The 24,217-nt window shown below is 40.6% G+C and overlaps 1 protein-coding gene across 1 annotated transcript in view; it reads left to right on the forward strand.

Moving 5' to 3' along the window:
* Positions 1 to 24,217, forward strand: part of laynb (layilin b) — a 60,249-nt gene that overhangs the window by 29,337 nt on the left and 6,695 nt on the right. Inside the window, exons 3-6 of the mRNA XM_061878546.1 lie at positions 1,748 to 1,905; positions 4,534 to 4,578; positions 4,697 to 4,774; positions 13,473 to 13,590. Coding sequence (XP_061734530.1) covers positions 1,748 to 1,905; positions 4,534 to 4,578; positions 4,697 to 4,774; positions 13,473 to 13,590 — 399 coding nt within the window. The remainder of the gene's footprint in view (positions 1 to 1,747; positions 1,906 to 4,533; positions 4,579 to 4,696; positions 4,775 to 13,472; positions 13,591 to 24,217) is intronic.

Genomic DNA, 24,217 nt, shown 5'->3' on the forward strand with positions numbered 1-24,217 from the left:
AAAGCCAATCAGCAGTGCGTATTCAGAGCGATGTAACAGCCAATCAGCAGTGCGTATTCAGAGTGATTTAACAGCCAATCAGCAGTGCGTATTCAGAACGCATGTTGTCAATGCTTTAGCGTCGAGCAGATATGAGTTTAGCAGGGGAGCAGCAGACTCTCCCCAAATAATAAACACTTCCAAGTCAACTACTTTCTAAACATCACTATGAGCCCGTTGACCTTCTACAGCTCACTCACAGTCCTGGCTAGTTAGCTTTTAGCGTAACGTTAGCTCATTTTGCGGTGCGTGTGTGTGTGTGCATGCATGCATGCGTGCATGTGTGTGTGTGTGTGTGTGTGTGTGTGTGTGTGTGTGTGTGTTGGGGGCAGCAAAGCCCTGTCTGTCTGTTATTGCATTGAACTCCATGGTGTTCAGGGATGAATAGTCTCTCCAATTGCTGGTGTACTATTTTTTAAGCTATAGTTACATTAATCATTAGTAATGTAGCAGCCTAGTTTGAATGGCAGGGTCCATGCTATCACATGTTGACAAAAATATAACATTTACATAATAATAGGCAACTACAGGCTTCCCAAATGCTGTAATAAAATAAGCATGATGAGTTGACTTGAAGCTGTTAAATGTTGCACTTTTTATACGTAGAAGAAAGGTTTTGTCATTTAAATTAATCAAAGCAACAACTTGAGGCAGTTTAATGTGGATTAACGTGGGCAGAATTATTATAGTGTTCCCAATGTTAAAAGGATAAAGCCTTTGTTTACAAATTTGGTAAATAAATAACCAAAAAATGTATATTTTGTTGTTTTCTTACTGTACCGAAAATGAACCGAACTGTGACCTCTAAACCGAGGTATGTACCGAACCGAAATTTTTGTGTACCGTTACACCCCTAGGTAGCGGGGGGGGGGGTGTATATTGTTGCGTCCCGGAAGAGTTAGTGCTGCAAGGGATTCTGGGTATTTGTTCTGTTGTGTTTATGTTGTGTTACGGTGCGGATGTTCTCCCGAAATGTTTTTGTCATTCTTGTTTGGTGTGGGTTCACAGTGTGGCACATATTTGTAACAGTTTTTAAGTTGTTTATATGGCCACCCTCAGTGTGACCTGTATGGCTGTTGACCAAGTATGCATTGCATTCACCTGTGTGTGTGAGAAGCCGGCACGCAAAGGCAGTGCCTTTAAGGTTTATTGGCGCTCTGTACTTCTCCCTACGTTCGTGTACCACTCCGTGTTTTAAAAAGTCATACATTTTACTTTTTGAAAGCGATACTGATCATTTCCGATATTATATTCTAAAGCATTTATCGACATCTCTATTAATCATTATTAATTGGAGTAAATATTTTGCTTTCAATATTTAGATTCACTTAAAAAATACTCCAATAAGTTGACACAAATGCAATTTTATTGTCAGTATGTCTTACAAACATTTTTTTTTTTTATGTTTTACTAACAATACGTTATTTATTTGCTCTAAAAGTGTCAACATTTTCATCTAACGTACCATCACAGTGTATTTTCACTCATCTTTAAGCGCGCTGTCATAACGTTTTTTAGCATTCAGTCAGACATTATTGTGAGGTTTTTGTATTAGTGTTCCTAAAAATAGACATACCAGCTCCCAGATACATTTTTTTCTCTAAATTTGGTCCCCCGGGTCAAAATACTTGCTCAGGCCTGCCATAAAGGGACATATAGCCAATGTTTTGGGACTATAGTGATGACACATGAACTCTATGCCTTTCAGGAACTGGCACTGGGACGAGCCTTCCTGTGGCGGGGAAATGTGCGTGGTGCTTTACTACCAGCCGTCTGCACCACCCGATGAGGAAGGTCACTTCCTGTTCCAGTGGAACGACGACAACTGCAACACCAAGAACAACTACGTCTGCAAGTATTCTAGAGGTGAGCCAGGGGATCATGCCTACTTACTAATAGTCCATCCATCCATCCATTTTCCTGGATGGATGGATGGACCTTTTTGGGGTCGCTGGGGCCTATCCCAGCTGCATTCGGGCGGAAGGCGGGCTACACCCTGGACAAGTCGCCACCTCATAACAGGGCCAACACAGATAGACGGACAACATTCACACTCACATTCACACACTAGGGACCATTTAGTGTGCTATTGTTAATTGCAAAAGGCAATTAAAGCTGCGAGCAACGTTGAACGGCCCTCGCCTTGTTGCACCGCGGTGTTCACGCGAGTCGGCCAGCAGGCATTGTGCTTGCGGTCACGTCCTTCCACATGCCCTGACTCACCACCAGAAATGTCAGGAAAATCGGAGCATGTGTAAGGAAGTTGTGACTGTTATATTTTCCCACCACGAGGGGGCAGTATTGGCGCCATTACTGACCAATCGGGCACTTCAGGGTGACATCATCTTTTTTACCAATATTTAAGATCAACATGTGGATTTGTAGAGCCAATGTACAAACCCCGTTTCCATAGGAGTCGGGAAATTGTGTTAGATGTAAATGTAAACAGAATACAATGATTTGCAAATCCTTTTCAACCCATATTCAGTTGAATGCACTACTAAGACAAGATATTTGATGGATAAACTCATAAACTTTGTTTTTTTTTTTGCAAATAATAGTTAACTTAGAATCTCATGGCTGCAACATGTGCCAAAGTAGTTGGGAAAGGGCATGTTCACCACTGTGTTACATCACCTTTTCTTTTAACAACACTCAATAAACGTTTGGGAACTGAGGAAACTAATTGTTGAAGCTTTGAAAGTGGAATTATTTCCCATTCTTGTTTTATGTAGAGCTTCAGTCGTTCAACAGTCTGTATTTTACGCTTTATAATGCGCCACACATTTTCGATGGGAGACAGGTCTGGACTGCAGGCGGGCCAGGAAAGTACCCGCACTTTTTTTCTACGAAACCACGCTGTTGTAACACGTGGCTTGGCATTGTCTTGCTGAAATAAGCAGGGGCGTCCATGATAACGTTGCTTGGATGACAACATATGTTGCTCCAAAACCTGTATGGACCATTCAGCATTAATGGTGCCTTCACAGATGTGTAAGTTACCCATGCCTTGGGCACTAATACACCCCCATACCATCACAGATGCTGGCTTTTCAACTTTCCACCTATAACAATCCAGATGGTTATTTTCCTCTTTGTTCCGGAGGACACCACGTCCACAGTTTCCAAATATAATTTGAAATGTGGACTCGTCAGACCACAGAACACTTTTTCACTTTGCATCAGTCCATCTTAGATGAGCTCGAGCCCAGCGAAGTCAGCGGCGTTCCTTGGTGTTGTTGATAAATGAGTTTTGCTTTGCATAGCAGAGTTTTAACTTGCACTTACAGATGTAGCAACCAACTGTAGTTACTGACAGTGGTTTTATGAAGTGTTCCTGAGCCCATGTGGTGATATCCTTCACACACTGATGTGGGGGTTTTTATGCAGTACCGCCTGAGGTATCAAAGGTCCGTAATATCATCACTTACGTGCAGTGAGTTCTCCAGATTCTCGGAACCTTTTGATGATTTTACGGAGTGTAGATGGTAAAATCCCTAAATTCCTTGCAATAGCTCGTTGAGAAATGTTGTTCTAAAACTGTTCGACAATTTGCTTACAAAGTGGTGACCTTCACCCCATCCTTGTTTGTGAATTAATTAACATTTCATGGCAGCTGCTTTTATACCCAATCATGGCACCCACCTGTTCCCAATTAGCCTGCACACCTGTGGGATGTTCCAAATAAGTGTTTGGTGAGCATTTCTCAACTTTATCAGTATTTATTGCCACTTTTCCCAACTTCTTTGTCATGTGTTGCTGGCATCAAATTCTAAAGTTAATGATTATTTGCAAGAAAAAAAAATGTTTATCAGTTTTAACATCAAATATGTTGTCTTTGTAGCATATTCAACTGAATATGGCTTGAAAAGGATTTGCAAATCATTGTATTCCGTTTGTATTTACATCTAACACAATTTCCCAACTCATATGGAAACTATGGTTTTTAATATCAAATAACCCAATAAATTAATAAATATTGTAATCTAGCAGTTATTTTACTGATATTGTAAAAAAATGTATTTTGTTGCCCCAAAAAATATATTTTCACGATGCAAATTGTCTAATACGGCTTCACGGTGGCAGAGGGGTTAGTGCCTCTGCCTCACAATAAGAAGTTCCTGCAGTCCTGGGTTCAAATCCAGGCTCGGGATCTTTCTGTGTGGAGTTTGCATGTTCTCTCCCTGTGACTGCGTGGGTTCCCTCCGGGTACTCCGGCTTCCTCCCACCTCCAAAGACATGCACCTGGGGATAGGTTGATTGGCAACACTAAATGGGCCCTAGTGTGTGAATGTGAGTGTGAATGTTGTCTGTCTATCTGTGTTGGCCCTGCGATGAGGTGGCAACTTGTCCAGGGTGTACCCCGCCTTCCGCCCGATTGTAGCTGAGATAGGCGCCAGCGCCCCCCGCGACCCCGAAAGGGAATAAGCGGTAGAAAATGGATGGATATTGTCTAATACAGGCTGTTTAGTAGTCTTTTTTTGTTTGTTTTAGAAAAGGCACCGGTATTCACCGAGCAAGGGAACATAGCACGAGAAGGTACAACATACACAGAATGAGTTTTGTTTTTATTTTTCTATAATTGAGACCTTAAGAATACACACTAACCTGAAGTGATTATTTTGAAACATTTATTTTCATTTACACCCTTTTTCAGTTCCGACTGTGAGGCCAAACATATTCCTCACAACGGCAGGTGATGAGTCCAATAAAGTAGGACTGCCTGAGTCATCAGGTATGAGGAACACTTTTTTATAGTTTTTTTCTTGATGCATGACTCTATGATAGGGTCGGGCATCGGGCATTAAAACATGCCAAACAGTTTGATTCTTTCAGGAGGGTACACATTTTTAAACGTTGATTCCAGTTTTTAATGCTCAGTCGGCCGACCGGAAGGAATATCGGCCAGTAGCTCCACCAAGTCAATAATCGTCATTGCGGCGAATAAAATACATTTCTTACAGTGGAGTATGAGGCTAAACATGTTACACAAAGAAGAATAGCAAGCTAATAGATAAGTGTCAGGTTCAAACCCCGATGACATCTATCAAACAGACAAGAAGCAAGGAATTAAACAGAGACAGGTTTCAATTTAGCTCAATGAGGAGAAACGTTTGGGCTGTACTCTTGTACAGTCTTCAACCACGCTCTGACGAAAGTATTGCACGCCTCCTTTATTTGGACTTTCCCTGATTATATGGCAACAGCCGGTATGGCTCGGTTGGTAGAGCGGCCGTGCCAGTAACTTGAGGGTTGCAGGTTCGATCCCCGCTTCCGCCATCCTAGTCACTGCCGTTGTGTCCTTGGGAAAGACACTTTACCCACCTGCTCCCGGTGCCACCCACACTGCTTTAAATGTAACTTAGATAATGGGTTTCACTATGTAAAGCGCTTTGAGTAACTAGAGAAAAAGCGCTATATAAATATCATTCACTTCACTTCTAAGGGGAGAGAGGGTCGTAAACAGCCGTTGCCCTCGGTCACAAAACAGTTCAAAGATGCCTGGAGCTTGCGTCAGGTCCTGCTTCGTCTACGCTTTGTAGATCTTGCGTCAAGACAAGATCTTCCTGTGGATTACAATAGATCAAAGAAACCGACACTTTCATGTCGCTTCCTATCGTACACAGTGGAGTTTTACAAGCCTTTTGCTTGGTAAGATCAAAGAACGCCTGTTGTGATAACTTAGATACAATTATATTGACAAAAAGCTAGCCGCGCAACTTGCTTGAAACATTACACCAAGAAATAAGTGCTTAGAAAACTTAAAGAAGTGTAGATAGAACCACGTTTCAGCCAAAAGTAAGCAGTTATTAACAGGAAATTACCAAGTAGATTAATTAAGAGTCTAGAGAGAGGATTATACAACAACAACCGTTGGGCTGCTCTATTACTGTTTAGCAACCATGGCTTGCACGTAAGTGTTATGTTCCGCATCACGTCGTAGCGAGGATCGAAAGGCATGAGGTGACAGAAGCAGACTGCTGGAAATGTAATTATTTAAGTATTTAAAAACAAAGACGACGTGCCGCTTGGAAGTGCACGAAAAACACGGGAAAAACTGTACGAGTTTAGCAAATCGACAAATTTAAACGGTCCTTAGCAAAGCCGGACATAACCAGCATGTAGCAAGGAGTAGGCAAACGAGAACGTGCCTGCCGAGTAGACCGAACAATGGACTTGTGCAAGTAAAAGACGAGACGGATCTATTTACGGGGCGGTTTAGCTCGGTTGGTAGAGTGGCCGTGCCAGCAACTTGAGGGTTGCAGGTTCGATCCCCGCTTCCGCCATCCTAGTCACTGCCGTTGTGTCCTTGGGCAAGACACTTTACCCACCTGCTCCCAGTGCCACCCACACTGGTTTAAATGGAACTTAGATATTGGGTTTCACTATGTAAAGCGCTTTGAGTCACTAGAGAAAAAGCGCTATATAAATATAATTCACTTCACTATAACGAGGCGTGATTAGTGGCGGCAACAGGTGAGGACACTACTTAATAAACATAAGTCCGGTGTGTGTACTCAGAGCCCGTAGCAACAAGAAAGTAAACAGAGGAAAGGAAGGGGCTCAAGGAACGGAACTAAACACAAAACCTAGGAGAATAACAAAATAAGCACGATAAGACATGACCTATGATCGATCCGTTAATCGGCAGTGTTGATAAAAAGGGTCATATCAGTATGCAATCGATACTAGAGTGATTTGATCAATATTTTAATTGACTTAAAATCTTGTTTTTGTTAAAGGGGACTTAATATGCAAAACCAAATGTTCTCACCTACTGGTACTTGTTTTGATATCTGCATAAGTCCAGAAAATTGGGAACCAAACCATAGAGGCATGGCGGAGATATTTATAAAACAATCTTGCCTTCCTTCGTACTTCCTCCAAACGAGCGATTTGGAGTTTGCCTAATTAGTGACTTTTTTCCCCATTGGGGACATCTGCCGATATCTCCATGTATGGAAGAGCTTTGTGCGAGACCCCCAATGTTGTCCGACGTTATCATCAAAAAGGTCCCTTTTGTTGCGGGGCAGACTGGCTCCTACACGCACATGCATCCTCCTCTGTCTGCATTTCGATACAAAGTAACGTATACACTATATTGCCAAAAGTATTAGGCCACCTGCCTTGACTCACATATGAAGTTGAAGTGCCATCCCATTCCTAACCCACAGGGTTCAGTATGATTTTGGTCCACCTTTTGCAGCTATTACAGTTTCAACTCTTCTGGCAAGGTTGTCCACAAGGTTGCAGAGTGTGTTTATAGGAATTTTCGAGCATTCTTCCGAAAGAGCATTGGTGAGGTCACACACTGATTGGTCGAGAAGGCCTGGCTCTCAGTCATCCCAAAGGTGTTGTATTGGGTTCAGGTCAGGACTCTGTGCAGGCCAGTCAAGTTCATCCACACCAGACTCTGTCATCCATGGCTTTATGGACCTTGCTTTGTGCACTGGTGCACAGTCATATTCGAAGAGGAAGGGGCCCGCTCCAAACTGCCCCCACAAGGTTGGGAGCATGGATTTGTCCAAAATGTTTTGGTATCCTGGAGCATTCAAAGGTCATATCACTGGAACTAAGGGGCCAAACCCAACTCCTGAAAAACAACCCCACACCATAATTCCTCCTCCACCAAATTTCAAACTCTGCACAATGCAGTCCGAAATGTAGCGTTCTCCTGGAAACCTCCAAACCCAGACTGGTCCATCAGATTGCCAGATTGAAAAGCATGTAGAACAACACTAAAACTGAACTGGCTACAAAGTAAACAAAAACAGAATGCTGGACGACAGCAAAGACTTGCTGTGGAGCAAAGACGGCGTCCACAATGTACATCCGAACATGACAATCAACAATGTCCCCACAAAGAAGGATAAAAACAACAGAAAAATGTTTAACTGCTAAAACAAAGTAGATGTGGGAAATATCACTGAAAGGAAGACATGAAACTGCTACAGGAAAATACCAAAAAACAGGAAAAGCTACCAAAATAGGAGCGCAAGACAAGAACTAAAACACTACACACAGGAAAAGAGCAAAAAAGTCCAAATAAGTCAGGGTGTGATGTGACAGGTGGTGACAGTACACCTACTTTGAGACAAGAGCTATAGTCATGCATGCTTGCTTATGCTTTAAAGTCATATCCAACAATTGCGACAACGACTTTTTACTGTCAACTGAGTTTCGTTTTTTAAAGATTCCGCATTTTTTCAAAGCAAAAAATGTGCCTTCTTTCTTTTCTTTTCAATCAATCAATCAATCAATCAATGTTTGCTTATATAGCCCTAAATCACTAGTGTCTCAAAGGGCTGCACAAACCACTACGACATCCTCGGTAGGCCCACATAAGGGCAAGGAAAACTCACACCCAGTGGGACGTCGGTGACAATGATGACTATGAGAACCTTGGAGAGGAGGAAAGCAATGGATGTCGAGCGGGTCTAACATGATACTGTGAAAGTTCAATCCATAATGGATCCAACACAGTCGCGAGAGTCCAGTCCAAAGCGGATCCAACACAGCAGCGAGAGTCCCGTTCACAGCGGAGCCAGCTGGAAACCATCCCAAGCGGAGGCGGATCAGCAGCGCAGAGATGTCCCCAGCCGATACACAGGCAAGCAGTACATGGCCACCGGATCGGACCGGACCCCCTCCACAAGGGAGAGTGGGACATAGAAGAAAAAGAAAAGAAACGGCAGATCAACTATTTGGAACATGACATACATACAACATTATACATCAGGTAATTTCATCATTTCGCAAAACACAATACATCACGTCCGAAAAGGAGTAGGAAGAAGCCAAGCTTATTTAATCCTACCCCTTTTCCACTTCAGAGCGCCCACAAATATTTACATTCACTCACTGACCTTCTTTACGGCAAAATATCAAATAGCAAAATGACATCTGTGAGTGAGTAACACAGCAGTTTTCTAACATGTACTTAATTATTTCAGTCATGAACATACTAAGGTGAAGGATATCATATTTTCAATAAATTTGAAAGTGTTTCTCATAATACTTCTTCTTTGTACTTTTTAAGCACTATTAATTTAAACATCCTCTTAAAGTTCGTCATATCAGCACAATGTTTAACTTCTTTACTTCATCCATTCCATCATTTAATTCCACATACTGATATGCTAAAAGTGTTAAGTGTTGTACTGCATTCAAATGTTTTAAGTTAGATTTTCCTCTAAGGTTATATTTCTCAATCAATCGATCAATGTTTATTTATATAGCCCCAAATCACAAATGTCTCAAAGGACTGCACAAATCATTACGACTACAACATCCTCGGAAGAACCCACAAAAGGGCAAGGAAAACTCACACCCAGTGGGCAGGGAGAATTCACATCCAGTGGGACGCCAGTGACAATGCTGACTATGAGAAACCTTGGAGAGGACCTCAGATGTGGGCCACCACCCCCCCTCTAGGGGACCGAAAGCAATGGATGTCGAGCGGGTCTAACATGATACTGTGAAAGTTCAATCCATAGTGGCTCCAACACAGCCGCGATAGTTCAGTTCAAGCGGATCCAAGACAGCAGCGAGAGTCCCGTCCACAGGAAACCATCTCAAGCGGAGGCGGATCAGCAGTGTAGAGATGTCCCCAATCGATACAGGCGAGCAGTCCATCCTGGGTCCCGACTCTGGACAGCCAGTACTTCATCCATGGTCATTGGACCGGACCCCCTCCACAATTTCTCCTCTTTAGTTGAGAAGAATTGTTGTACATTCTTTGGTAGCAGGTTATAATTTACTTTGTAAATTTTAGTTTTTGGTCGGGCCCTCACTGACTTGGGACCATTGCAAAATGATGTGCGTCCCAAAGTCACCAGCCTTGGCGTCACTATAGACAGCCATTTTAAACTAGACAAACAAGTCAATGGCGTTTTAAAATCGTGTTTTTATCACCTTCATCTTTTAGTAAAGGTTAAACCGTTTTTATCTTTTAACCTTTTTGAACAAGTGGTGCATGCTTTTATTTCAAGTGGCCTGGACTACTGCAATGCACTTTATGCTGGCATTAGCCAAAAAGCTCTCTCCCGGTTGCAGTTAGTCCAGAAGGCGGCAGCAGGACTTTTAACAGGGGCCAGGAAACGCCAGCATATAACCCCAATTCTTCAGAGTTTGCACTGGCTCCATGTTCATTTTAGAATTGATTTTAAAACATTACTGTTTTTTAATCTTTACATGGACTGGCACCTCAATATATCTCGGACCTCATCCAAATTGACATCCCTGCGCGCGCTCTGAGGTCCGAGAGCCAGCTCCAGCTCGTGGTGCCCAAGACCAGACTTAAGACCAGGGGAGACAGGACCTTCTCTGTGGTCGGCCCTAAGCTCTGGAACACTCTGCCCCTCCATGTTCAAACTGCTTCCACAGTGGAGTCTTTTAAGTCTCGTCTTAAGACCCACTTTTATTCTTTGGCTTTTAACACTACGTGAGTTGTGTGGTCCTCTGTCCTCTGTGTTTTTTATACACTTTGATTTTTATTTTACTGTTTTAATTGATTTTACCCTTTAAAATAGTTTTTAATCATATTTGTTTTTATATTGTTTTTATTGGTTTTATTTTTATTCATTTTTTGTTTTATTCAGTCATTGGTGGAGCGTAATATTGTTTTTAACATGGCTGTGCAGCACTTTGGAAACTTTATTGTTGTTTAAATGTGCTATATAAATAAAGTGGATTGGATTGGATTGGATTTGTACATCAATTTAGCTGTTTGCAATTTTATCAAGTCATCGAGCTTTAATATTTTTGACTCAATAAATAAAGGCTTTGTATGTTCTCTATATCCAACATTGTGTATTATTCTAATCGATCTATTTTGTAACACAGTTGACGAATGTAGCGCACATTTGTAGTTGTTTAACCATATTTCTGCACAATAACTCAGATATGTAACACTAGCGAGCAGTAGAGAATATAAAGTGATTTTTGGCCCAGGACGTATTTTGCTTTATTATGGGGCGGCATAGCTCGGTTGGTAGAGCGGCCGTGCCAGCAACTTGAGGGTTGCAGGTTCGATTCCCGCTTCCGCCATCCTAGTCACTACCGTTGTGTCCTTGGGCAAGACACTTTACCCACCTGCTCCCAGTGCCACCCACACTGCTTTAAAATGTGACTTAGATATTGGGTTTCACTATGTAAAGCACTTTGAGTCACTAGAGAAAAGCGCTATATAAATATAATTCACTTCACTATTCATTATTGAAATATTTTTTGCCACCTTATGTTGTATGTTTTGTATATGAGATTTCCAGTTCATTTGATCATCTATTAATACTCCCAAAAATCTGGTTTCTTTTACCCTTTCGATATGTATTCCATCTATTTGTATTCGTGTCTGATGCTCCTTTCTACTGTTACCAAATAGCATTATTTTAGTTTTGGCTCAAAAAAGGGTTGAAAAACACTGGGTTAGACTATGAACAGAACCTCACACGGCCTGTGAGACCTGTAACATGTACTATTGCCTTTGTTTCTTCAAACAAGTGTATGCAATAAAAGAAAACAGTGGACTAGTTAAACAAATAGACAGTTAACATGAATGGGATCGGTTTTGGCTGATTTCTCTCTCCATCAGTCGTCCTCAGACTAGCTTCCATCTGAGTCTCCAATCATTCCGGATCTCCAGATACCTGGCCAGCTCCCGCATCTTTCTTCAGGATGTCCACGTACGTTAGCGTGGGACGTCCATGCGTTGGTTCCCATAGGACCAGCCTCCCGATGTCTGTGGCAGTGGCCGACCAGCCTCATCCTCCTAGCAGTTACCTTCTTACTGAGCCTCGGCAGTTGCCCCGTACAGGTCTTGCTCACTCATAGATGATCCTAGATAACCCCTACCCTGAATCAGCAGCATGATTGACCCTTGATCGCAACATCCATATCATCCATATCCCCTACTCAGTGGCCTCGGGGTTAGAGTGTCCGCCCTGAGATCAGTAGGTTGTGAGTTCAAACCAAAAGACTATAAAAATGGGACCCATTACGTCCCTGCTTAGCACTCAGCATCAAGGGTTGGAATTGGGGGTTAAATCACCAAAAATGATTCCCGAGCGTGGCCACCGCTGCTGCTCACTGCTCCCCTCACCTCCCAGGTGGTGAACAAGGGGATGGGTCAAATGCAGAGGACACATTTCACCACACCTAGTGTGTGTGTGACAATCATTGCTACTTTAACTAACACATTTACAGGATATCAATCAATCAATCAATGTTTATTTATATAGCCCCAAATCACAAATGTCTCAAAGGACTGCACAAATCATTACGACTACAACATCCTCGGAAGAACCCACTAAAGGGCAAGGAAAACTCACACCCAGTGGGCAGGGAGAATTCACATCCAGTGGGACGCCAGTGACAATGCTGACTATGAGAAACCTTGGAGAGGACCTCAGATGTGGGCAACCCCCCCCCCCCCTCTAGGGGACCGAAAGCAATGGATGTCGAGCGGGTCTAACATGATACTGTGAAAGTTCAATCCATAGTGGCTCCAACACAGCCGCGAGAGTTCAGTTCAAAGCGGATCCAAGACAGCAGCGAGAGTCCCGTCCACAGGAAACCATCCCAAGTGGAGGCGGATCAGCAGCGTAGAGATGTCCCCAACCGATACAGGCGAGCGGTCCATCCTGGGTCCCGACGAGCGGTCCATCCTGGGTCTCGACTCTGGACAGCCAGTACTTCATCCATGGTCATCGGACCGGACCCCCTCCACAAGGGAGGGGGGGACATAGGAGAAAGAAAAGAAGCGGCAGATCAACTGGTCTAAAAAGGAGGTCTATTTAAAGGCTAGAGTATACAGATGAGTTTTAAGGTGAGACTTAAATGCTTCTACTGAGGTAGCATCTCGAACTGTTACCGGGAGGGCATTCCAGAGTACTGGAGCCCGAACGGAAAACGCTCTATAGCCCGCAGACTTTTTTTGGGCTCTAGGAATCACTAATAAGCCGGAATCTTTTGAATGCAGATTTCTTGCCGGGACATATGGTACAATACAATCGGCAAGATAGGATGGAGCTAGACCGTGTAGTATTTTATACGTAAGTAGTAAAACCTTAAAGTCACATCTTAAGTGCACAGGAAGCCAGTGCAGGTGAGCCAGTACAGGTATATATGTATGTATATATGTATATAAAGGTATATACAGTATATATGTATGTATATAAAGGTATATACAGTACAGGCGTAATGTGATCAAACTTTCTTGTTCTTGTCAAAAGTCTAGCATATGTTTAAATGTTTTTTTATGGGGTTTCCAAAAAGTGAAACTTTTACTCCTCTGGAAAGACACTTATGACATTTATATTCAAGGTCAAACAACCAGAATTGGAACCGGAATTGTCCAAATTCAAACGATGCCCTACCCTATTTGTGAAATGTCTGCTTTTGTAATAATCTGATGATAACTCTATGCTTTTTAGTGTCCTTCTCAACCAACCCTGTGTACGTTCCCTACATCCTGTATGCAACCATTCCTGCCTTGTTGCTGCTGTTGCTTGCAGTTGCTGGCTTCTTCTGCTACAGACAACAAGCCAAGCGGTAAGAAACCAAGTACGGTGGTACCTCGGCTTACGAGTTCGGTAACGCCACAGAGCCAATCAATGAGCTTGTGGGCGGTCTAGAGGAAAACAGACTTTATCCGGAGCAGTTGTTTTCCCTCCTGGTGCGACTGCTAGACTGCGTTATGTTTTGGACGGTAAAAACTGCCTTTTGAAAAAGTGCAAGGGACAAGTCCACCCTGTCCACACCTAAATGATGTCCCGGTGAGTCACCGGATGTGTTGGTCGGATCTCTGACATTCGCTCGAAATTGCTACGCCAACTAGCGGGTGCCGAGGTTCTTAGCGCAAATGTTTGATCGCAACCTAAAAACGTAACAATGCCTAAAAGTAAAAGAAATAAACTGTCAGGTTCAAACACTGATGACATCTATTAAACAAGACAAGAAACAAGGAATTAAACAGAGACAGAATTACCGTATTTTCTTGAATTGCAGCAGGGCAGATAGTATGCGCCTGCCTTGAATTACTGCCGGGTCAAACTTGATTCGCAAAATAATTAGCACATGCTTAGTATTAGCGCCTGGTCAAACTCCTGACGTCACGAGTGACACTTCCCCTGTCATCATTTTCAAAATGGAGGAGGCTTATTTCAATACCGGTAATTTGAAACCACATAAAAGGAAGACGATTAAGAGCTATTCAGTAGGATTTAAGGTCCAAGCTTACATCACACTCAAATTTTTACTGCATACCTTTGGTAAGTGCCGGAGTGAGAAGAGGTTTTAAAATAATTAGCGCATGCTTACTTTTACCGCATGCCTTTGGTAAACGCAGGAGTGAAAAGACGTTTTAAATTAATTAGCGCCCCGGCGGCAATTCAAGGAAATACGGTAAATTTATCTCAATTAGGAGAAACGCGTAGACACAAATCGCATAAAAGGAAGAAGATTAAGAGCTATTCAGTAGGATTTAAGGTCCAAGCTTACATCACACTCAAATTTTTACTGCATACCTTTGGTAAGTGCCGGAGTGAGAAGAGGTTTTAAAATAATTAGCGCATGCTTACTTTTGACGCATGCCTTTGGTAAACGCAGGAGTGAGAAGATGCTTTAAATTAATTAGCGCACCGGCGGCAATTCAAGGAAATACAGTAAATTTAGCTCAATTAGGAGAAACGCGTAGACACAAATCGCATAAAAGGAAGAACATTAAGAGCTATTCAGTAGGATTTAAGGTCCAAGCTTACATCACACTCAAATTTTTACTGCATACCTTTGGTAAGTGCCGGAGTGAGAAGAGGTTTTAAAATAATTAGCGCATGCTTACTTTTACCGCATGCCTTTGGTAAACGCAGGAGTGAAAAGACGTTTTAAATTAATTAGCGCCCCGTCGGCAATTCAAGGAAATACGGTAAATTTAGCTCAATTAGGAGAAACGCGTAGACACAAATCGCATAAAAGGAAGAAGATTAAGAGCTATTCAGTAGGATTTAAGGTCCAAGTTTACATCACACTCAAATTTTTACTGCATACCTTTGGTAAGTGCCGGAGTGAGAAGAGGTTTTAAAATAATTAGCGCATGCTTACTTTTGCCGCATGCCTTTGGTAAACGCAGGAGTGAGAAGATGTTTTAAATTAATTAGCGCCCCGGCGGCAATTCAAGGAAATACGGTAAATTTAGCTCAATGAGGAGAAACGTGTAGACACTGTACCCTTGTACAGTTTCTCAACACGTTCTGGCGAAAAATTGCACGCCACCTCTTTTTTTTTGGACTTTCCCTGATTACATGGCAACAGCTGTTTCTAAGGGGCGTGGGTCGTAAACAGCCATCGCCTTTGGTTACAGAACAGTTCAAAGAAAAGGTCGTAAACAGTTCATAAAGTTCACAGAAAAGGTCGTCTTAAGGGGAGTCAGGCCCTGCTTCCTCTCCGCTTTTTAGTTCTTGGGTCAAGACAATATCTTTCTGTTGATTACAATAATTGAAAGAAACAAAACACATTCATGTTGCTTCCCATCCTACACAGTGGAGTTTTACCAGCCTTCTGATTGGTAGAATTCAAGACAGCTTTTGTCCTCTCACCGGGAACTCAATGGAACACAAAGTTTTGCAATAACTTAGATACAATTATTCTAACAAAAACAGTGGCCCTCTGTCGTTTGTTAGCGTAGCAATGACAACAACAAACCCACATGCTAAACTTACTTAGCATGTAGCCGAGGCTTAGTTGAAAACAGTGCATGTGTCTCTACTTTAATGCAGTGGTCAGTTTTCTGAATGCATTCAGTCATCTTTTAGGTAAAATGTGTCTTGGAGAAGTAAATATAGGAGACCTTTGCATAGAAATAACAACACATGCTAATGTTAGCTTTTCCCGTGCATTTGTTCTGGACGCTGCAGTATTGTAGTCCATCATTTTTTGTTTAACTGCATTGGCCCATTTTATATATTCGCTCTAGGTATGGGTTCCTTTCACCGATAAAATACCAATTACCCGTACCTGGGAATAGAAAGGCTCCCCGGTACCAATTGTTGGTACTTCTGTTTGTGTTCATGGGTTAATTAAGCCTCTAAAGCAGGGGTCACCAACTTTTTTGAAACCAAGAACTACTTCTTGGGTAATGATTAATGCAAAGGGCTACCAGTTTGATACACACTTAAATTGCAAGAAATAGCCAATTTGCTCAATTTACCTTTAACTGTGTGTTATTATTAATAATTAATGATATTTATCTTTGTGGAAACACTGATCATTTTAATGATTTCTCACAATAAATTGTTGATGACATGTTTTAAATAGGTTAAAATCCAATCTGCACTTTGTTAGAATATATAACAAATTGGACCAAGCTATATTTCTAACAAAGACAAATCATTATTTCTTCTAGATATTCCAGAATTTTTTTTTTTTTTTAAGAAATTCAAAAGACTTTGAAATAAGATTTAAATTTTATTCTACAGATTTTCTAGACTTGTCACAATATTTTTGGGGAATTTTAATCATAATAAGTTTGAAGAAATATTTCACAAATATTCTTCGTCGAAAAAACAGAAGCTAAAATGAAGAATTAAATTAAAAAATTGTCATTATTCTTTACAATAAAAAAAATACATTTACTTGAACATTGATTTAAATTGTCAGGAAAGAAGAGGAAGGAATTTAAAAGGTAAAAAGGTATATGTGTTTAAAAATCCTAAAATCATTTTTAAGGTTGTATTTTTTCTCTAAAATAGTCTTTAAGTTATAAGAAGCAAAGTAAAAAAATAAATTAATTTATTTAAACAAATGAAGACCAAGTCTCTAAAATATTTTCTTGGATTATCAAATTCTATTTAAGTTTTTTCTCTCTTAGAATTAAAAATGTCAAGCAAAGCGAGACCAGCTTGCTAGTAAATAAATACAATTTAAAAAAGAAGGGCAGCTCACTGGTAAGTGCTGCTATTTGAGCTATTTTTAGAACGGGCCAGCGGGCGACTCATCTGGTCCTTACGGGCACCGCGTTGGTGACCCCCGCTCTAAAGGCTTAGTGGCCACATGTGTGGACAGCACCTTTTAGCTCTTGTTTCCAAAATTGTGTACACTACTGAATTGGGGTTTTATGGCCGCTTATGTGGACACTTATACTGCCATCTGGTGGTGCCAGAAGAGTATAACATACAATGGAATTTGTAAAAAAAAAAAAAAAGTGTAAAAATAAGAATTAGCATGTCACTAAACATGAAATACACATTTGTGTACTTATGGAATAAGTCAGGGGTGTCCAAAGTGCGGCCCGGGGGCCATTTTTTAACGGCCCCACGGCACATTTTAAAAATACTATGGAAAAAAGTTAACACATAAAAGGTGGTATAAAAGAGCAAATGTAAAATGTAACAGGAATATTTTGCAATGTTTACTCAAATAACACACAGCCGCCATGCAGGCTGTTTTATTCTTTAAAAAATAATAAGTGAATCAAAATCAATGTCAATATGAATTATTGACCTACTCAAGGCTCCAATTACGTCACATTAAATATTCCACTTTGAGATATTTTTGGGGGCAAATGTTGGATATTTTGTGTTTGCCATATTAAAAACTGACCTGATTTTTTTTTTCAAATAAGGGCCTAAAACGAACAAACAAAAAACATAAACTACAAAATAACTTATAATTGATGGATAGATCTGAAGTTGATCTCGAGACCATTGTGTTAAAAGTAAACAGTAAAAAAATATATATAATTTATTTTTTAACACTTATTAAGACCCCTTTGGATCAGTGTGTTTTGTTTTTAAGTGTCATTGCACAAAAAATAATAGTGAATTAAAATAAATGTTGTTGTGAGTTGTTGACCTTTTTACGGCTCCGATTATTATATAATCTCAAATATTCTTAAAAATGTTACTGGGTGAAAATATAGCATATTTTTTCCATAAAAAAGCATGGTTTTCTTTGACAAAAAGACGATACAACTTAAATCTTTAAAAACGTCATATTGACAGATAGACCTAATGTTGATCTAGAGATTTAAAACTTAAATAATAATACTGAATAATGACACATTTTTAACATTTTATTTTTACCAAAACCCTTTGGGGTCCCCGGGATCAAACCTGAGTGGAGGCCTAAATGTACATTTTTTATACATATATTGAATTGTTTTTTAAAATAAATGGCCCCCGCTTGCTTAGATTTTTCAGTGTGCGGCCCTCAGTGGAAAAAGTTTGGACACCCCTGGACTAGGTAAATCATATCAAAAGATGATTTTTAGTTTATATTCTAATTAAGGTCCAATAAGCCCAAATAGCGAAGAGAAATAAAAAAGCATGTAAACAAACAGCTTGGGCCTTAAGAGGTTAGTTAACATGTCAATATTTAGATTCATAAAAAATAATTTCCCTATTTAACAGTGAGCTGATTATGATAACTGTGCCGTCCAGTTGTTATATGGTATATCCATTTCTTACTCTATCATTTGCAAGTATTGTATTGTAGTCTTCTGCCCTCAGTTTGAGTGTTTTTATCTCAACCTGTGGAGAAAGTTAAACACTTTCAATGGCCATGGAGATGATGGATTTAAAAAAAAGTTACCTCTTAAGGCCCAGGCTGTTTGTTTACATGCTTTTTTAATTTATCTTTGCTATTTGGGCTTATTGGACCCTAATTAGAAGAAAAACTAAGAATCATCTTTTGATATGATGTACTTAGTCCATAAGTACACAAATGTGTACTTCATGTTTAGTGACATGCTAATTCTCATTTTTACACTTTTTTTCTCCCAAATTCTATTGTATGTTATTCTCTTCTGTCACCACCAGATGGCAGTATAAGTGTACACATAAGCGGCCATAAGACCCCAATTCAGTATTGTACACAATTTTGGAAATAGGAGCTAAAAGGTGCTGTCCACGCATGTGGCCACTAAGCCTTTAGAGCAGGGGTCGCCAACCTTTTTGAAACCAAGAGCTACTTCTTGGGTACTGATTAATGCGAAGGGCTACCAGTTTGATACACACTTACAGAAATAACCAATTTGCTCAATTAACCTTTAAAAAAAAAAAATATATATATATATAAATTGGTATTTCTGTCCGTCATTCCGTCGTACATTTTTTTTCCTTTTACGTAGGATTTTTTGTAGAGAATAAATGATGAAAAAAACACTTAATTGAACGGTTTAAAAGAGGAGAAAACAGGAAAAAAATGAAAATTAAATTTTGAAACATAGTTTATCTTCAATTTCGACTCTTTAAAATTCAAAATTCAATCGAAAAAAAGAAGAGAAAAAATAGATTAATTCGAATCTTTTTGAAAAAATTAAATAAAGAATTTATGGAACATCATCAGTAATTTTTCCTGATTAAGATTAATTTTAGAATTTTGGTGACATGTTTTAAATAGGTTAAAATCCAATCTGCATTTTGTTAGAATATATAAACAATTGGACCAAGCTATATTTCTAACAAAGACAAATCCTTATTTCTTCTAGATTTCACAGAAACATTTTTTTAAAAGAAATTCAAAAGACTTTGAAATAAGATTTAAATTTGATTCTAAAGATTTTCTAGATTTGACAGAATACATTTTTTGAATTTCAATCATAATAAGTTTGAAGACATATTTCACAAATATTCTTCGTCAAAAAAACAGAAGCTAAAATGAAGAATTAAAATGTATTTAGTATTCTTTACAATGAAAAAAATTAATTTACTTGAACAGTAATTTAATTTGGACTTCACGGTGGCAGAGGGGTTAGTGCGTCTGCCTCACAATACGAAGGTCCTGCAGTCCTGGGTTCAAATCCAGGCTCGGGATCTTCCTGTGTGGAGTTTGCATGTTCTCCCCGTGACTGCGTGGGTTCCCTCCGGGTACTCCGGCTTCCTCCCACCTCCAAAGACATGCACCTGGGGATAGGTTGATTGGCAACACTAAATGGTCCCTAGTGTGTGAATGTTGTCTGTCCATCTGTGTTGGCCCTGCGATGAGGTGGCGACTTGTCCAGGGTGTACCCTGCCTTCCGCCCGATTGTAGCTGAGATAGGCGCCAGCGACCCCGAAAGGGAATAAGCGGTAGGAAATGGATGGATGGATGGATTAATTTAATTTGTCAGGAAAAAGAGGAAGGAATTAAAAAATCCTAAAATCATTTTTAAGGTTGTATTTTTTCTCTAAAATAGTCTTTCTGCAATTTATAAGAAGCAAAGTAAAAAAATAAATGAATTTATTTAAACCAAGGAAGACCAAGTCTTTAAAATATTTTCTTGGATTATCAAATTCTATTTGAGTTTTGTCTCTCTTAGAATTAAAAATGTCGAGCAGAGCGAGACCAGCTTGCTAGTAAATAAATACAATTTAAAAAATAGATGCAGCTCACTGGTAAGTGCTGCTATTTGAGCTATTTTTAGAACAGGCCAGCGGGCGACTCATCTGGTCCTTACGGGCTACCTGGTGCCCGCAGGCACCGCGTTGGTGACCCCTGCTTTAGAGACTAAACCAGGGGTCGGCAACCCAAAACGTTGAACGAGCCATATTGGAGCAAAAGTACAAAAACCAATCTGTCTGGAACCGCAAAAAATGAAAAGCCGTATTTAAGTCTTGAAATGAAGGCAACACATGACGTACAGTCGTGACCAAAAGTTTACATCCACTTGTAAAGAACATAATGGCATGACTGTCTTTGAGTTTCCAATAATTTGTACAACTCTAATTTTTTTGTGATAGATTGATTGGAGCACATACTTGTTTGTCACAAAAAACATTCATAAAGTTTGGTTCTTTTATGAATGTATTATGGGTTTACTGAAAATACCACCACCACCACAAAGCATGGTGGTAGTATTATGCTCTGGGCCTGTTTTGCTGCCAATGGAACTGCTGCTTTAAATGGTACAATGAAAAAGGTGGATTACCTCCAAATTCTTCAGGACAAGCTAAAATCACCAGGGGGGAGGTTGGATCTTGAACGCAGTCGGGTGTTCCAACAGGACAATGACCCCAAACACATGTCAACAATGGTAAAGGAAAGGCTATATCGGGCTAGAATTATGGTTTTAGAATGGCCTTCCTAAAGTCCTGACTTTAACGTGAGGACAATGCTGAAGAAAGGAGTCCATGTCAGAAAACCGAAGAAATTTAGCAAAACTGCACCTATTTTGTCATGAGTGGTCAAAAATTCAACCAGAATCTTGTGGATGGCTAACCAGAGCGCTTTATTGCAGTGAAACTTGCCAAGGGACATGTAACTAAACATTAACATTGCTGTATGTATACTTTTGACCCAGCAGATTTGGTCACATAATAAATTCATAAAAGAACCACACTGTCAGGTTCAAACACTGATGGCATCTATTAAACAGACAAGAAGCAAGGAATCATTCAGAGACAGAGTTCAATTTGGCTCAATGAGGAGAGACATTTGGAGCTGCACACTCAGTTAAAATCTCCCACCACGCTCTAAGGTCCAGACCCACGTGCTCCTCTATTTATTTGGGAGGTCCCTGGTGACATCACTGAGGCTGCTTCTGACGGAAGGGGGGGGGTAATCTCAGCAGCACCAGTTGGACACAATATATTGCGCATGCGTCGATCTAGACGGCCGCTGCTGCAGTTCGCTCCGTCTTTGTCTTTTGTCTTTGTTCGTTTTGTACTTTTGTATACTTTTACATTTAATCTACATTTACTTTTTATCAAGTCGTGCCCTTCTGAACATGCAGTTTAAAAGTGTTTTGTTCGTCCGAAAGACGGTGGGGACGCTACTGATGAACTCAGACGGGCAACAACAGTGCAGAGTCCTTCATACCGACAGCCATCAGACTTTATAATGCATATGTTCCTCCTTGACTGCACTTAAATGTAGAATATATGTAGAACATATTTATACTAATCATATATTATATATATATATATATATATGTTATATATTATTTATTATTATTATTGTCTATTGTGAGCAAACTGTGGTGCTGAATTTCCCCCAGGGATCAATAAAGTACTTTCTCTTCTATCCATCCATTATCTATCGCTTATTCCATTTTGGGGTCGCGGGGGGTGCTGGTGGCTATTTCAGCTACAATCGGGCGGAAGGCGGGGTACACCCTGGACAAGTCGCCACCTCATCGCAGATGGACAGACAACATTCACACTCACATTCACACACTAGGGCCAATTTAGTGTTGCCAATCAACCTATCCCCAGGTGCATGTCTTTGGAAGTGGGAGGAAGCCGGAGTACCCGGAGGGAACCCACGCATTCACGGGGAGAACATGCAAACTCCACACAGAAAGATCCCGAGCCTGGGATTGAACCCAGGACTGCAGGACCTTCGTATTGTGAGGCAGACGCACTAACCCCTCTCCCACCGTGAAGCCCTCTATTCTATTCTATAGGATTATTCAGAAATGCAAATGTGCTGACCCTCGTGATATCGCCCTGTCTCTGCTTTGTCTGCGTCACGGTACTCGATGTTCTGGACACAAACACTGAAACGAGACGACTCGCAATCTTGGATTTGCAAATTGTCCCTTTTGAACATATACAAAAGTACAATTTCGGCACAATTGATAATCACTATCAATCAATCAATCAATGTTTACTTATATAGCCCTAAATCAGTAGTGTCTCAAAGGGCTGCACAAACCACTACGACAGAGATGTCCCCAGCTGATACACAGGCAAGCAGTACATGGCCGCCGGATCGGACCGGACCCCCTCCACAAAGGAGAGTGGGACATAGGAGAAAAAGAAAAGAAACGGCAGATCAACTGGTCTAAAAAGGGATTCTATTTGAAGGCTAGAGTATACAAATGAGTTTTAAGGTGAGACTTAAATGCTTCTACTGAGGTGGCATCTCGAACTGTTACCGGGAGGGAATTCCAGAGTACTGGAGCCCGAACGGAAAACGCTCTATAGCCCGCAGACTTTTTTTGGGCTCTAGGAATCACTAATAAGCCGGAGTCCTTTGAAGGCAGATTTCTTGCCGGGACATATGGTACAATACAATCGGCAAGATAGGATGGAGCTAGACCGTGTAGTATTTTATACGTAAGTAGTAAAACCTTAAAGTCACATCTTAAGTGCACAGGAAGCCAGTGCAGGTGAGCCAGTACAGGTATATATGTATGTATATATGTATATAAAGGTATATACAGTATATATGTATGTATATATGTATATAAAGGTATATACAGTACAGGCGTAATGTGATCAAACTTTCTTGTTCTTGTCAAAAGTCTAGCAGCCGCATTTTGTACCAACTGTAATCTTTTAATGCTAGACATGAGGAGACCCGAAAATAATACGTTACAGTAGTCGAGGCGAGACGTAACAAACGCATGGATAATGATCTCAGCGTCTTTAGTGGACAGAATGGAACGAATTTTAGCGATATTACAGAGATGAAAGAAGGCCGTTTTAGTAACGCTTTTAATGTGTGCCTCAAAGGAGAGAGTTGGGTCGAAGATAACACCCAGATTCTTTACCGTGTCGCCTTGTTTAATTGTTTGGTTGTCAAATGTTAAAGTTGTATTATTAAATAGAGGTCGGTGTCTAGCAGGACCGATAATCAGCATTTCTGTTTTTTTGGCGTTGAGTTGCAAAAAGTTAGCGGACATCCATTGTTTAATTTCATTAAGACACGCCTCCAGCTGACTACAATCCGGCGTGTTGGTCAGCTTTAGGGGCATGTAGAGTTGGGTGTCATCAGCATAACAGTGAAAGCTAACACCGTATTTGCGTATGATGTCACCTGAAGAGTGCAGGGCCAAGGACCGAACCCTGGGGAACTCCACACGTTACCTTAACATAGTCCGAGGTCACATTGTTATGGGAGACACACTGCATCCTATCAGTAAGATAAGAGTTAAACCAAGACAGGGCTAAGTCTGACATACCAATTCGTGTTTTGATACGTTCTAATAAAATATTACGATCGACGGTATCGAAAGCAGCGCTAAGATCGATATATACATCGACACTATAGCAACGGCCTTTAAGCATAAGAGTTGTGTGATAATTTACACATAATTATTCTAACACAAACTTCATGAATGTTTTTGGTGACCAACAGGTATGTGCTCCAATCACTCGATCACAAAAAAATAGGAGTTGTAGAAAGTATTGGAAGCTCAAGACCACCATGACATTATGTCCTTTACAAGTGTATGTAAACATTTGACCACGACTGTACA

The sequence above is a fragment of the Nerophis ophidion genome, linkage group LG18 (genome assembly GCF_033978795.1).
Source record: "Nerophis ophidion isolate RoL-2023_Sa linkage group LG18, RoL_Noph_v1.0, whole genome shotgun sequence".
Taxonomy (NCBI): Eukaryota; Metazoa; Chordata; class Actinopteri; order Syngnathiformes; family Syngnathidae; genus Nerophis; species Nerophis ophidion.